We start from the raw sequence: 13,360 nt of genomic DNA, 5'->3' as shown, positions 1-13,360 counted from the left end.
TGCACCTACTCATAGTGCTCCGGAAGAACAAAAGTATCACTTTCATCGATCCAAAGTTTGGTGGAGTCTATTGCAAAGAAACCACTACTATCTTTTCTCACTGTCGCATGGGGACCGTTGTAAATAATTCTAAACCATTTTACATCGAGAATGAAAATACTAAATCATCTGAAATCAACTTCATAGATTTTGCATATGGTTCCACAATAATCCAATTGTGAGGAGAGAAGGTTGGTATTCGAAGCACTTGCTTGGCTATCTTGTGTGAAGTTAGCCATGACTCCACAATCATCCGTGACTCTCTTTAAATCGATGTGTTCCACAGCGGAACTATTCCAGGTAAGAAAGTGCTTCCTCTTTTTTCCTTTTGTTATTTTTGTTATTTGCATTGGTCTGCAGCTAGTGCTTAAGGCACTAGCTGCAGTGATGGACGTAGGAACCCTCTCTTTCCCTGTCTTTCCCTATTTCCTCTTCTTTCCCTCTCTTTTTCCTCTCTCTTCTCCTATTCCCTCTTCTTTCCCTCTCTTCCTCTCTTCCTTCTTTTTCTTTTCCCTCTTCTTTATCCCTTTTTTCAATCTCTTTTTCCCCTCTTCCTCCTTTCCTTCTCTTCTTTTTTCACTCTTTCAATGGCTTGCCCCCCTCTTCCTTCTCTTATGTTTATGCTCTTTTTCCCTCTTCTTTTTTCCCTCTTTCATCCCCTCTTTCAATCTCTTTTCCTCTCTCTTTCCTCCTCTCTTTCCCCTCTCTCAATGTCTTTTCATAAGCATATGTATTCGCTATGCTCTCCCTATGCTTAAGCTTTCTCTCTTTTTCTTTTATGCTCATATGCTCATGCATAAGAATAAGCATATCTTTTCCTTCCTTTTCTCTTATGCTTATGCTCTTTTTCCCTCTTCCTTCTCTTATGCTTATGCTTATGCATGAGCATGTCTCATTTTCCTCTTTTCCTCTCTCTTTCTCCCCCTCTTCCCCCTCTTTCGATCTCTTTTCATAAGCATATGTATTTGCTGATGCTTAATCTTTCTCTCTTTTTCTTTTATGCTCATATGCTCATGCATAAGAATAAGCATATCATTTCCTTCCCTTTCTCTTATGCTTATGCTCTTTTTTCCTCTTCCTTCTCTTATGCTTATGCTTATGCATGAGCATATGTCTCCTTCTCCTCTTTTCCTCTCTCCTTCTCCTTCTCCTTCTCCTTGTGCTTCTCCTTTCCTTCTCTTCTTTTTTCCTCACTCTTTCTCTTCTTTTCATAAGCATATGCATATGCCTATGCATATCCTTCTCCTTTCTTTCCTCGGGGGGGTCACTCATCATATGTAACCCTATCACGTGAGTTCAACAGAAGGATATTTTTTACTTCTAAAATTTATAGAAATAAATATACATAAGGGACTATTTAAAATAGTTTTGGAAAAAATTTACAAATTTGTATAAAAAATGGATACATTTTATTAATGAAAATTTTTACAAATAAGGGATTTTAAATATAGGCCTTGAGAATGCACGTGATATAGAGGGTTTATACATAGTGACCCCCCTGAGTTTCTTTCTCTTCTTTTTTTCTCTCTTCTTCTCTTCTTTTCATAAGCATTCTCGTTCTCCTTCTCCTTCTCCTTCTCCTTCTCTCTTCTTTCTCTTATGCTTATGCATAAGAATAAGCATATCCTTTCCTTCCCTTTCTCTTATGCTTATGCTCTTTTTCCCTCTTCCTTCTCTTATGCTTATGCTTATGCATGAGCATATGTCTCCTTCTCCTCTTTTCCTCTCTCCTTCTCCTTCTCCTTCCCTCTCGGGGGGGTCACTCATCGTATGTAACCCTATCACGTGAGTTCAACAGAAGGATTTTTTTAATTTTTAAAATTTACAGAAATAAATATACATAAGGGACTATTTAAAATAGTTTTGAAAAAAATTTACAGATTTGTATAAAAAAGGGGTATATTTTATTAATGAAATTTTTTACAGATAAGGGACTTTAAATATAGGCCTTGAACGCACGTGATATAGAGGGTTTATACATAGTGACCCCCCCGAGCCTTCCCTTCTCTTCTTTTTTCCTCACTCTTTCTCTTCTTTTCATAAGCATATGCCTATGCCTATGCCTAAGCATATCCTTTCCTTCCCTTTCTCTTATGCTTATGCTCTTTTTTCCTCTTCCTTCTCTTATGCTTATCCTTATGCATGAGCATATGTCTCCTTCTCCTCTTTTCCTCTCTCCTTCTCCTTCTCCTTCTCCTTTCCTTCTCTTCTTTTTTCCTCATTCTTTCTCTTCTTTTCATAAGCATATGCCTATGCATATCCTTCTCCTTTCTTTCTCTTCTTTTTCCTCTCTTTTTCTCTTCCTTTCATAAGCATATGCCTATGCATGTCCATCTCCTTCTCCTTCTCTCTTCTTTCTCTTATGCTTATGCTTATGCATGAGCATATGCCTTCTTCTCCTCTTCTCCTCTCTCCCTCTCCTTCTCCTTCTCCTTCTCCTTCTCCTTCTCCTTTACTTCTCTTCTTTTTTCCTTACTCTTTCTCTTCTTTTCATAAGCATATGCCTATGCATATCCTTCTCCTTTCTTTCTCTTCTTTTTCTCTTCTTTTCATAAGCATATGCCTATGCATGTCCTTCTCCTTCTCCTTCTCCTTCTCCTTCTCTCTTCTTTCTCTTTTCCTTCTCCTTCTCTCTTCTTTCTCTTCTCCTTCTCCTTCTCCTTCTCTCTCCTTTCTCTTCTTTTTCCTCTATTTTTATCTTATTTTCATAAGCATATGACTATGCCTATTCTTATGTTTGTTTTTTGTTTTTTGTTTTCGTGTTTGTGTCTACGTTAGACATGGGATCACATCGCATGTCCAACGAGTATGGATAGCCTCACAGGAGGAGACATCACGATCTTTATTCTCTGAAGGACTTTGATTCCTCTTAGGCGACACCTCAGGGGCCTACCCGTGCGACTACGACTCCTCTCGGACGTAGCACCACAACTACCCTTGGCCTGACTCCTTTCGGATGTAGTACTATGGCTACCCCTCGGGGAACTCCTTTGCTAGTAGCGCATGGCTTCATCGGAAAATAATGCCTCGGTGGTATTCTAGTCATATAAATCAGACCCAATGTCCATGATACTTTGTGAGGGACTTAAAATAACCTATATTGAGGCCCAAATCCTAATGTCATGGCCATCCAATCTCATTTTCATGGTCAAGAATGAACACTTCCACGTTTTTTCCCATGCATCTCTCTTCTAGTTCAAAATAATTCCTTGGTGGTATTCTAGTCATGTAAATGGGACCCGATGGCCATGATACTTTGTGAGTGACTTAAAATCAAATATATTGAGGCTTGTTCCTAATATCATGGCCATAAAATCCCGACCTCAACATCTTAGTCGACATGGCCCATAGTCTTGGTGAATTAATATCCCACCATGGCTAACAATAAAGAAGGTACACCATGCTTGCACTACTTATACCAGAAAATATGGAGGTGTATATGGAACCTTTGATAGAGGAGTTATAGATCTTATGGAGAGGAGTGCGGGTCTTTGTTGAATCTTGGCCTCCTGTTGCTTGGATCCAAATGGCCTCCTGTGTGCAGCTTCCCTTGAAGAGAGAGCCTCGGCCTCGTGGAACTCATCTCTCTCTCTCTCTCTCTCCCTCCGTCCCTCCCTCATCCTCTCTCTTAATCTCTCTCTCTCTCTCTCTCTCTCTCTCTCTCTCCCCCCCCCCATCCCCAATGCATAGCTCTGCCTTGCTTATGCAGTGGTCTGCGATGCTCCTCAATGGTGCCCTGCCTTTGCGCTCCTCCTCCCTGATCTTGTCGTTGCAATGCATCACCACAATTTCTGGGCGTGGAAACTGATTATGGGGTGGCGATTGGGAATTCCCACAACCACCAGTGTCCGATGGGAAATCTCGCAGTAGGGGTAATGGCGCTTTTTCCACTGTGTGGAAACAACTCCTTAGATAGGCGATGTGGGTTTTCTCAAGGGAGTCGAATGTGGGCAGCCAACTTACGTAGGTGATGTGAGCACCCAGCTGAGATGGGAGACCCCCAACTTCACTCTGGGTGGGCGACCCCCAACATCTAGTGCTCTAGTGCTCTCTGGGGGGTGTTAAGCTTCTTGGAGCCGGCAAGGGAGGCAACGCAGTAGTAGATTGTTGACAAAGATGGTGGCAGGGTGGATACACATGAAAAGGATGACTGCGATTGTTCCATAACATTTGTTGAACATGCAGTGTATATGAGTAAGAGCGAGATGTGGACGCCTAGACCAAGAAAGCTCGCGGGTTTCGCACAAATCTGGCGTGATTAAGGCGACGAGGGAAGATTGGTGCGGTAGGTTTTGCAGTTGCATGGGCGTTTTACATGCTCTGGGAAGAGTAGTTTTACAGTCGTCGAGTTGCTGGGTGAACTTGCGAATCATGGAACAGGTTACGTATGGTGTTGGTGTGGGTAACGCAGCCTTTTGCTCTTCAAATCCTGCCATTGTTGACGACGGAGTAAAGCTTAATTGGTAGCATCTGGTGCAGGAGAGCGGGAGTGAGAGCAAGATCAGGTGCTCCTGCACAACCGATTGATTGATTGCTTCATCTATAGATTTTTATGCAGAATTTGAGAGGTCTTGATTTTGAAAATGGCGAGTGTGGTGAATTACGAAAGATGTCGCGAGTCGGAGGGGATGTCTAAGTTCGCATTATAGACCGAGCAGAGATAACAGACATATGGTATACTTCCATGAAGCTTGGGGTCAAGTCGATAATTTTTGGAGGTTGCATGAAGGAGTCGGAGGGACGCAAAGTGGACGACAGAGTCACGATTCTCAGGTGAGCAAAACTCAGGGATGAAAGGGTGACGATCCTGACGAATCTAACGATGATCGGACACGCCGATGCACATTGTGCCGATGCTAATTGTTTTGAGAATGCAGATAAAACAACTCAATTGATTTAGCTCGAGACCAGACAGATCAGTACGTACTGATCTCCATAGCTTCATAGCTTAGACATTGCGCGAAAAACTTCTACAGAAGTTTAATATGGAACTCACAAGTGTGACATTCAACGAATAATCTAACGATGATCAAATAAGTTCATGCAGCAGATAGTGCCGGATAAGCAACTGAATCCATTCAGCTCGAGACGAGACAGATCAGTACGTACTGATCTCCATAGCTATATGCTCCACAGCTATCATTTGCTCGAAAATCTCTACAGAAGTTTGATATCTGAAATCTTACAGAAGTTTAATATCTGATTTGGGGGTGCCCGTGGGTGAGGAATGTGTGGAGCACCGTTCGAACACTGTGTGCTAAGACGTTGGGTTTGGAGTTCATATCCAAGGGAGCTGCTATGTTTGGCGCGGATTAGGAGCAGATAGACCTGAACTATGGAACATTATCAGATACCTGATACTACATAGGATTTGGGTAGTCAGATATGAGGCTTCGGTTAGTAGGAATGCTATTTTTTTTTGTCCAGTAAGCAGGCTGTTATGGATGCTAATATCCAGGTTAGATGGCTAGTGACGAGTTGACAGGATGAAGCTGCCAGAGCTAGTTTGCAGAGCGTTTTGTATGAAACTTACTTTGGTGGTTTTTGAGTAATATATGAGTAGACCTCTTCAGACCTCTTCAATAAAAAAGTTTGATAGCTGAGAGCGTACATGGTGGATGGATTCCTTGGATGGATTCCTTTCACCCCGTGATTTCTTCCATCAACGATTGTTGCTTCTGCAAGTCCTGCAACCCACCCGTGCTTTTGTGTCTCCCGTGATCCCCCTCCTCCTTCCTGCAACACGTGACCATCCTTTCTGCTGCTTTAGCTCGTTCCAGTTGCTTGCAGTTGATCCTTAACTGTTGTCCCCTCGTACTCCCGAGTCCCGTTATCAACAGTCGACTCGACTCTCGAGCCTTTCACCCGCGTATCCCTCTCATCCCATCAATTTAAAACTCCTTCCCCTCTCCTTCCTCATTCGTCGTTTTCCCTGACTACTTTGATTTCATAATTTCGTACCTATGGCTCACGTCCTCCCTGCCTTCCTTCTCTTGTTTTCCTGCCACCTTGCCCGTAGTTTGCAGGCCGCAGCCCCCTCTTATCAGTCCAGCTTCGACTACTGCGACGCCCTCTCTAAGTCCCTTCTCTTCTTCGAATGCCAACGCTCCGGGAAGCTGCCCTCCGATCAGAGAGTAGTCTGGAGAGGAGATTCAGCTCTGCTTGATGGAAGCGATTCCAATGTAGCTCCCCGTGTCCTTGGACTCATCTCTTGCTTCCTTCCATTCTTCTCTCCAACATAGCATTGTCCCGCTGAGTCATGTCTTTGGCGTTGTTAGCTCGAAAGTGCAGGCACATATAACGCGCGTTATGGGAGTGCACGCAAAAAGCAAAGCTAGGAGTAGGTTGGATGTAAGTGTGATCCTGGTGAGAGAGAGAGTGAGTATACTATTCCCCACTAACTAGGAGATGTGAATTTGCAACGCCAGGCTTCTCAACTTCAGAAATTGATTACTGTAGGTGGACCTAGTTGGAGGATACTATGACGCAGGAGACAATGTTAAGTTTGGCTTTCCAATGGCCTTTACAGTCACGATGCTGTCATGGGGAGCCTTGGAGTACGCCTCCATCCTTGCCGCCGCAGGAGAACTGCAAAACATGCGAAATGCCATTCGCTGGGGTACAGATTACTTCCTCAAGGCCAGCACCGGGCCAACTCAGCTTTGGGTCCAGGTTTTCTAGCACTCTCATCAAACTCTAGCCGTCCATTTTATATACTCAATCCAACTCCCTTAATATTAATCATCCTCAGGTTCATCCATGGTAATTGATGTAATTAAAGTTTGATCAATCCTGGCTCCCTAGGTTGGAGACGCTAACGCAGACCATAGATGTTGGCAGCGACCTGAAACTATGCAGACGCCACGTACTGCGTATCAGATCAATGCATCCAACCCTGGAACGGAAGTAGCTGCTGAAACTGCGGCTGCGCTTGCTTCCGCTTCCTTAGTTTTCCAAGATATCGATTCCGCTTACTCATCTCAATTGCTCAAAACAGCTGCCGCGGTAAGGAGCCTTCTTTCAGCCGTGAGAAGCAATCTCAATCTTGTCTTCTCCTGCCTTACACGTTGCTGATTCTCTTATTGCAGCTTTTCGATTTTGCCGATAGATACCGTGCGTCGTATACCGGGGAATGCCCATTCTACTGCAGCTACGATGGCTATGATGTGAGCTACCATTTCGCTAGAATTTAAGACGGCCAATTGTTGGCCCACGACATTATGAGCATGAAGAAGGCCTGAAGGAGAAGATATTAACTTAATTTATGTTTGCTACCGCCCAGTAAAAATGAACCTCAAACAATTGTTTTCACAGGATGAGCTTCTGTGGGGAGCAGCTTGGCTATTCAAGGCTACGAACAGCGACGCATACTTGCAATATATACGAAGCAATATTTACAGCTCTGGTCAAGCGACTGAATTCAGCTGGGACAACAAGATTGCTGGTCTAGGCGTACTGCTATCCAAAGTGTGTCATTGTATATATTCTTGTGACGGTCAGCTTGGAAATCGAACTCGAATTTGAATGTCTTCAATGGTCGAATAATAGGAGGTCGTAAATTCTCATCGTATTTCGTTTAACATCCTAGATTGTCTCACAATTACTGTCAGATATATTTTGACGGTGATTTTTCAATGCAACCCGCCAAAGGCCAAGCAGATTTCTACATGTGTGCAAATCTTCCTGGCAACCCAATCACTCAGATTTCCAGAACGCCAGGTATAACGACAAAGTCTGAATACGACCAATTCAGAGAAGTGTGGAGCCTTGCCTTTCAATTCGCTTACTGATCAATCATCATATCTGGTTCTTACGTGTCTGTGGCAGGGGGTTTGCTTTATGTGCGGCCTGGTGCAAATACCCAGTATGTGGGCGGCGCAGCATTCTTGGCAGGAGTATATTCAGGCTACCTATCTCAGAACAAAAGCTTGATCAGTTGTGGAAACAAAGAATATATGCCAGAAGACATCCTCGGTTTCGCCAAAGATCAGGTGAGGTTAGCGATGTGCGATACGGCCTTAAGAGATGATTTCGATTCCTGAAAGTATCGGGATGGCGCTGGATCGTATAATGGATTCCTAAATTCGTTGCGTTACAATTTGCACTGTTTATTATCGAACGTCGTTAACCCAATGTCTAGCTTCATCAAGAGGGCTGCGCTTCAGCAGGAAGAACTGATGATGTGACTGTCAATTTTGGACTGGAGAACTGGCAGGTGGACTATGTATTGGGAAAGAATCCAATGGGCATGTCATACATGGTAGGGTTCGGGGAGGCATATCCACAGCAGGCGCATCACAGGGGAGCGTCGATACAGAGGGTGGAAGGCAGCACGGAGTTGATGACATGCGGGGAAGGATTTGAGGTGTGGTTCGACAGGGATGCACCCAATCCCAACGAGCTCGTGGGAGCGATCGTAGGCGGACCTGATCATCACGATGGCTTTAACGATCGCAGGTCTAATTCAGAAGAGCTTGAACCTACAACCTACATCAATGCACTCTTTGCGGGAGCATTCGCCAAGCTTTATTCTACACAATATCGATAATCAATGCACTCTTCGCGGGAGCATTCGCGAAGCTTTATTCTACACAATATCGATAGTCCAAGCTCCTGCTCGCTCATGATCATTATAGTCAGAATTGGAGCTCCTCGCTCTTCTGCTCATTTCTCTCTTCAACAATTGTCAACAATTGACTTATAGAGATGTCTGACTTATAGAGATAACCGTGTATCCTTAATTCAGCCTCCCAATCATTATCCCTTCCTAAATATGAATAGAAGGGCCCTTCCCACTCTTATCACTAGTTAAATGATTGCATTTCCATAGGCACTCATTATGTCATGCACCAATTTCCTTAAACAATAATTTAAGGAACTCACTATGTTAACAAGAATATTACATCATTCATCACTTGCCTTTAACCAAAATTTCACATCATTGATCACCTACTTAGAAGGAGCTACCTCTTTTTGGCTAATCTGGGTGAGCATCAGTTTTCTGTTATCTTTGCCAAGGTGACCGTGTTGGAAAGTAGGTTAGTGTTTAGTTTTATGTAAGTTGTTCATGTGCATTAATAGTTGCCTTTCTTTCTTTCATTATAGCAAGGTCATAGTGGTTTTGCCACCTTGTTCCATGTAGAAATGTTCATTTCAACACATGAACTATATTCCCATTGCTACCCATTGTGTTATGCACCACTCTTATAAAGAAATATTACAAAATTTTGTTTGAGCTTAAGATCACTATGGCTTCCCCTTTTTGAGGGAAGTCATTTATGTATAGTTTTGGGCTTAACATCACGTAAACAACCATAATGAAAACCTTGATTAAAGTACCATTGCCACTACCCAAGGCTAACTTAAAATCTTTATTTCTTTATTCCAACCTATTTCTCTTCACAAAACCCCCTAAAAGTAAGGAGGTTAAGTTTTGAAACACTTTTACCATGCTATTAAAAGCTTTAATATAGGTAGACTCCCTTTAATCCCAAGTGGGATGCATGCTTTCCTTAATAACATTTTTTTCCCCACACCTTCATAGTGAGCTCTCCTCATAGTCACTCGTACATACTCACACATCTATCATGATATTGTTAGGGTGCCTTAGAATTGCAAAATTAGCCAAGCATTACCAATAATGTCTGGCATGGTACCCGACAGCATGTTAATTATGCACCAATTGAACACCGTAATCATAGAGGTTTTATGGTGAGATCCAACATCTTTTGGAAACTCAATGGATGTGGTTGAAGGCATATAGATGTTCGACGTCATTAGATCAACAAAAGTTCAAGTGGACAAGATGAGGCCCTACGAAATTATCGATAATTACTTATCATATGGAAATGGTGGCCTACAAGTGTCCACCTAACTTGAAACGTGGTGTCCATTGAGATTTGACAAAGTAAGAGGCACCACCCAGTGAAACGGTAGGCATAGGCCCACAAACTGCACTATGAACCAACTGCAATGGCTCAATATACCTCTCACACTTCCTCACAAAAGAGGATCCTGACTGCTGACCATCATCACAATCATGACATAAAATTTGAGAGACATCCATAATAGGAATGTATCTCAATGTTGTAAGGGCTTCCATACCTGCAGTGGACATATGTCCAAGTCTGGCATACCATAAACTAATTGATGGCTGGTTACTAATCATAAGCATCTTATCCTGGATACCTGATACATGCAATACATAAGAGAATCCAACCCATGATCCCCTAGCCATAACCAGATTGCCTCTAGCAATCTTCCATGCATGATCACCCAAAGAGACATGATAACCTGCCTCAACCAACTGTCCAGTACTGATCTTGCTCGTAGCAAGTCCTGGTATATGTCTAACCCTCTGTAGAACAAGAATAGAGCCACTAGGCATAACAAGGTGGATATCCCCATAACCATAGACATCCATAGAATGATCAATGCCCATCAAACTACTCTCCACAATGCATTCCTGATATGCACTAAACCATGACCTATGAGGGGTCATATGACATGAAGCACATGGATCTAACATCTAATCATCGAGAATGGGTACATCAGTGGCCAAGAAGGAGGTGTCAGACATAGACAAAAGAATGCCTTCATCACTGATACTATCAGTGGAAACTCTGGCATCCACGCCTTGAAGCTCAACATGCTTCTTCTCCTTCTTCCTATCATTCTTAATCTTGCTCTTCTTCTTGAATTTTCTTAGCCATTTCCAGCAATACTTTTTCATGTGGCCATACTTTCCACAATAGAAACATCTAACACAAATCCGAGAGCTAGACTTGCTCTTGGAATTCCCCCTTGAACATGACCTATTTCTACCAATTGACCTACCTCTAGAGTGCATATCAAGGCTGTATTTCAGCACATTAGGGCATTTCAACCCATCATGCTGTAACATAACACTATCATGGTCATACATCCGGCATATACGAGTATAGAACTCATATGCATGGTAGTCTACACCCTATACACCATCCTATACCTACAAGTAGACTGACTTCGAGAGTGATGACTGAATGATAGAGCATGCTTGCTCATCCATGTCATCCCAATCACTCTGTTTAATGCTATTAGGCTTGACACCTTTGCATTGAATGGGCTTATACTGCCTTTTCTATACTAACACATCATAAATCTGCTCTTTCCAATACTGAAAGTTTGATCCATCCAACCTCTCAATATCAAAGAGGGCACTACCAGCTGTAGATGCCATATCTGTGGCACAATAGCTCACAACCAAAGAGCAGTATAGTGTAATAGGAAACCCAAATGACCAAAAATATAGTGTTGTCCTGACCAATCAGGTCTCAAATAAATTGGCTAATCCAATGCTCAAAAGCACTCAGCCATAAAGAGGCATAAACAAGAATATATGCAGCCCAATAACCTGCCAATGCCTAGCAATCCAAGTAAGAAATGCACTGAACCAAATGAGCAATGCCTACTCAACCAATGGCAATAGGAGCCCAGCTCAACTATTTATAAACATCAGTGCGGCATCCACCAATGCAAATCCATAATGCATCGAAATGGCATTCATCGCATCACCAATGCATCACCTCAAGTGTGCAATCCTTTGGCAACAAAATCAAGCATTCACCACTTGCCAAATGTGCCAAAGTGACTTGCCAAAATTCCAATAATGCCCTTGGACTGAAGTGAGATCCCAATCAGTTTTTGTAATGTATTGTTGTGCAAGAGAAATCACATCCACTTTGGGCAAGATAACACGATGTCCTTGTTTTTGAATAGTGATATCTTTTCGCCAAAAGACCAGATGGCAAAGCTGTAAACAGCAAAGTTGTAGCTGGTAGAAAGATCTACAACTTGTCGGTTGATCTCAAGAGCCAAATCTTTGTGGATTCTCAGATATTCTCACCTAAAAAACAGCTTCTTGCACATTGGTCACAAATAGATAGTAGACTGCAACTTTTTGTGCTTTTGCAGAGGCTGTAACTCCTACAGCTTATACCGGATCCACTTGCTTCCAAAAGCAAAGTTGTAGTATGTTCTGTGAACTACAACTTTCTAGTTTGGCACAAAGTGCAATTCCGCACCAGGAAAGAGATATTTAGTCCTGAAAATGACTGTTTTGTCATAAAAAATAGCAACAGCAGCAATTGTAATGTCTTGATCAATGGCAAACACAATGCCATAAAATCAGCCCCGAATACGGTAACAAATCAGCCCCAAAATGCTGACAAACCAGCCCTAAAACATCTTCAAACAATGCTAATCTGACAGGATCTCAATACATCACCATACCACCGTATGTATCCAACATAGGCAAATAACCATGCATCCAACGAACTGTCAATGCATCTCAACCAGGCATGTACCACTGTCAAAGCATGTGTGAACTTTCAAGCATCTGATCAAGGGCCTTCCTGTAGGGTAACAACTATAGCCTCTGATGGCCACAGCTCCTTACTGCTCTGCCATACAAGCGACTCCTACAAGCACTCCACATAGAACTGCAATCTCTACGACCTTGCTCACCCAAGCCTGTTTCTTGCCATCCTCTCAAGGGCACCTCCAATGTCCATGGCTCCATCAGCCCTTGCCTCAGACTTCAAATCTGTTTGAGGTGCAGGTCGTGGGATAAGCCACTTGCTATTGCTAGTCCTGACACCCTTGCACTGCAGCCTTGCACTGCAGCAGGCTCAAAACAAATTACAAATCGATCATGATAGTGTCAATCTCCACCTTGAAGATGATTTGTAACTAACCCTAGTAGATGATAAGCCTTCAGCCATGTAGCATAAATCAAATCCCATAGCAAGCAGCGTTGAGGGACAATCTCATTCTAACACAACTCATCTGTCGAGGATATTGAGCAGCAACTTACAGCAGCATCCTTTCTTTGCAACAAATGTCGCTTTTCTTTCGTAGGCAGCAATTCTTGTAGTAGCAATCTTCGAAGTAGCTTTCTTCTTCCATGGATAGCTCAGCAATTTGTCAATTCGTGACGGAATTGAGCAATGATGGATTTCACAGACGTTTGCACGTTAGTAGAAGTGAAGAACCAGGTAAGCACGGTCATCACGATCAAGAGCACAACCAGCAATCTCGTCAACGCCAATCTAGAGGTGTAGCCCACAGCCAGCAATCCAATAGATCGGACTAGTTTGCTGATCTGTTGTTTTGATCTACCATCGTAGAGGTATCTCAAGGTTCTTGTAAGAGCTCTCTATCATACCTTCCCCTTCTTCTTATGAGCTACCAAGCCCAATCTTGCTTCAGCTTCTTGCAAGAGCTCTCTATAAGATCATCCGCTTCTTCGCCTTCACTGCAATTCCAATTCGATCAATGAAGC

General features: G+C 42.8%; 1 protein-coding gene across 2 annotated transcripts; it reads left to right on the top strand.

Moving 5' to 3' along the window:
* Positions 1-6,530: 6,530 nt before the first annotated feature.
* Positions 6,531-8,719, top strand: LOC147881649 (endoglucanase-like). 2 transcript variants are annotated; one of them, XM_087401333.1, is made up of 7 exons: positions 6,531-6,711; positions 6,844-7,044; positions 7,128-7,205; positions 7,354-7,506; positions 7,650-7,758; positions 7,867-8,030; positions 8,255-8,719. In XM_087401333.1, exons 1-7 carry the CDS (start codon positions 6,556-6,558, stop codon positions 8,585-8,587), a joined length of 1,194 nt encoding a protein of 397 aa, XP_087257459.1. In that variant the 5' UTR covers positions 6,531-6,555; the 3' UTR covers positions 8,588-8,719. The 2 variants fall into 2 exon arrangements, with proteins under 2 accessions (XP_087257459.1, XP_087257460.1); XM_087401334.1 differs by having other exon boundaries at positions 6,658-6,711; positions 6,870-7,044.
* Positions 8,720-13,360: the final 4,641 nt, after the last annotated feature.

Source organism: Dipteris shenzhenensis, chromosome 30 (assembly GCF_047967505.1).
Source record: "Dipteris shenzhenensis isolate YYH24624 ecotype China chromosome 30, Dip_SZ_1.0, whole genome shotgun sequence".
NCBI classification, from domain to species: domain Eukaryota; kingdom Viridiplantae; phylum Streptophyta; class Polypodiopsida; order Gleicheniales; family Dipteridaceae; genus Dipteris; species Dipteris shenzhenensis.
This window is presented reverse-complemented; position numbering and strand designations above follow the sequence as displayed.